The sequence below is a fragment of the Danio aesculapii genome, chromosome 20 (assembly GCF_903798145.1).
Source record: "Danio aesculapii chromosome 20, fDanAes4.1, whole genome shotgun sequence".
Taxonomy (NCBI): Eukaryota; Metazoa; Chordata; class Actinopteri; order Cypriniformes; family Danionidae; genus Danio; species Danio aesculapii.
The window spans coordinates 46,951,983-46,953,762 of record NC_079454.1 but is presented as its reverse complement, the minus strand read 5'-3'; the positions used below and the strand labels follow the sequence as shown (position 1 = coordinate 46,953,762).

The 1,780-nt window shown below is 37.6% G+C and overlaps 1 protein-coding gene across 1 annotated transcript; it reads right to left on the bottom strand.

Moving 5' to 3' along the window:
* Positions 1–252: 252 nt before the first annotated feature.
* Positions 253–1,239, bottom strand: LOC130213582 (trace amine-associated receptor 13c-like). The gene has a single exon (XM_056445307.1). It carries the CDS (start codon positions 1,237–1,239, stop codon positions 253–255), a length of 987 nt encoding a protein of 328 aa, XP_056301282.1.
* Between the last annotated feature and the right edge of the window lie 541 nt (positions 1,240–1,780).

The following is a 1,780-nucleotide window of genomic DNA, read 5'->3' as shown; positions in this document are numbered from 1 at the left end:
AGTTGCAGTGATTGTTGTTCAAAACTCATTTCATATTTTTACCTGTTTTGCATTTTAACATTTATTTTGTTAAACAACCTCAAATTGCATTTGTGTGACGTGAAGGAATTGAAAATATGAACAATACACTGGCTTAAAATGAAAACAATATCTACTGTATGTCTGCATGCTAATACTTAGTACTATATTGCAAAACATAATAATGCATGTATTATGAAAACAGGAAGAGGGAATTTAATTTATTTGTGTGACTTACATCACATTCATCAGCGAGGAGTCTTTATTAAACACTTTTAATGTGAAAATTAATTTGACGCTTTTTTGAAACCAGGAATAGAATAAAGCGTAAATTATAGGATTAATGGTGGAGTTCAGGAAGAAAAATATCACAGCAACATCTCTGACTTGAAATGTGTTTTCACCATTGTATGGAATCGCTAAAGCAGTAATATAATACGGCAGCAAACACAAGAGAAACACAAAGACCAGAATCCCCAGCAGCATCGCAGCTTTTCTCTCTGATTTGTCGCTGATTTTGTTTTTCGAGGATTCTGTGCTGTTGTGAACCTGAAGGGCTCTTATAGCAGTCGCATGTTTCTTAGCAATGACAAAAACATGAGTGTATAATATTATAATGAGTGTACACGGCATTATAAAGACAATCAGGAGATCAATGATTGATGAAATCCCATCTGTAAAGGCAAAACACACTGCTGGACACACAACATCAGTGAAGTTTCCATTAACATAGAGAAGAGTGACGTTATAAATGAGTGAAAATAACCAGTTTAGCAAAGTTGCTATACAGATCACAGTCAGTGAGATTTTCTCTGAGTAAAAAAAGGGGAAACTCAAAGCCAAAAAGCGATCGACAGCTATTAAAGCCACAGTGTGAACAGAAACACTTGTGGCCTGAAAATTCACAACTTTAAAAACCAAGCACATGACTGATCCAGAAGTCCAGCATGATTCAATGACCAAAGACAAATGAAGTGGTATCACAAAAAACCCAGTGAGCAGATCAGACGCAGCCAAAGAGAGGATGAGGATGTTGGCAGGTGTGTGGAGCTGCTTGAAGTGACTAACAGAGATGATGACCAGCAGGTTTCCACACACGGTCAGAAGAGCCACAGCTGCTGCGGCCACATACAGAATCACATAGACAGATAAAGAAACAGATCTCTCTGGACATGAGTAGTCCTCGCAGATATCAGTTTGGTTCAGTGTTGTAAGCTTCATTGTGAAGCATTGGGAGAGTATGGTTTCCTTTCCTCATGTGAAGTTTAATAAATGCAAAACCACAGAGAAATAGTTTTAAATACACTATTTGTGCCTCCACTAGCTGTGAACGGCTTCTCACTGAACACATTTACTCTTAAAGACGTGATACGACTCACACTGCCTTTTATACACTTGACATGTTGACTCTATTTCGGCAGCATCAGGGGAGAAGAACATTCAGCTGAGAGATCAACTTGTTTAGACAGGTTGTGCAGAGATTTCATTCTGTGACATTGTTGAAGTAGATTTAGGCTTACATGAAATGTATAATATTATGTTTTCAGTATTGTAACTCTAAGCTACACATACACTGTTTACATCTCCATGTTTTAGTATGCTTTCCATTTGACATGCAGAAAGCATTTACACTTTACACTGGGAGGCCACAGGAAGCCATTTGTAAATGTCAGGAAAAGGCTGTTAATAATGTTGTAAGGCAAGCACAGGTGGATGTATTACTGGACTGTCCACAAACATACTTAGCATACTAATGTACACT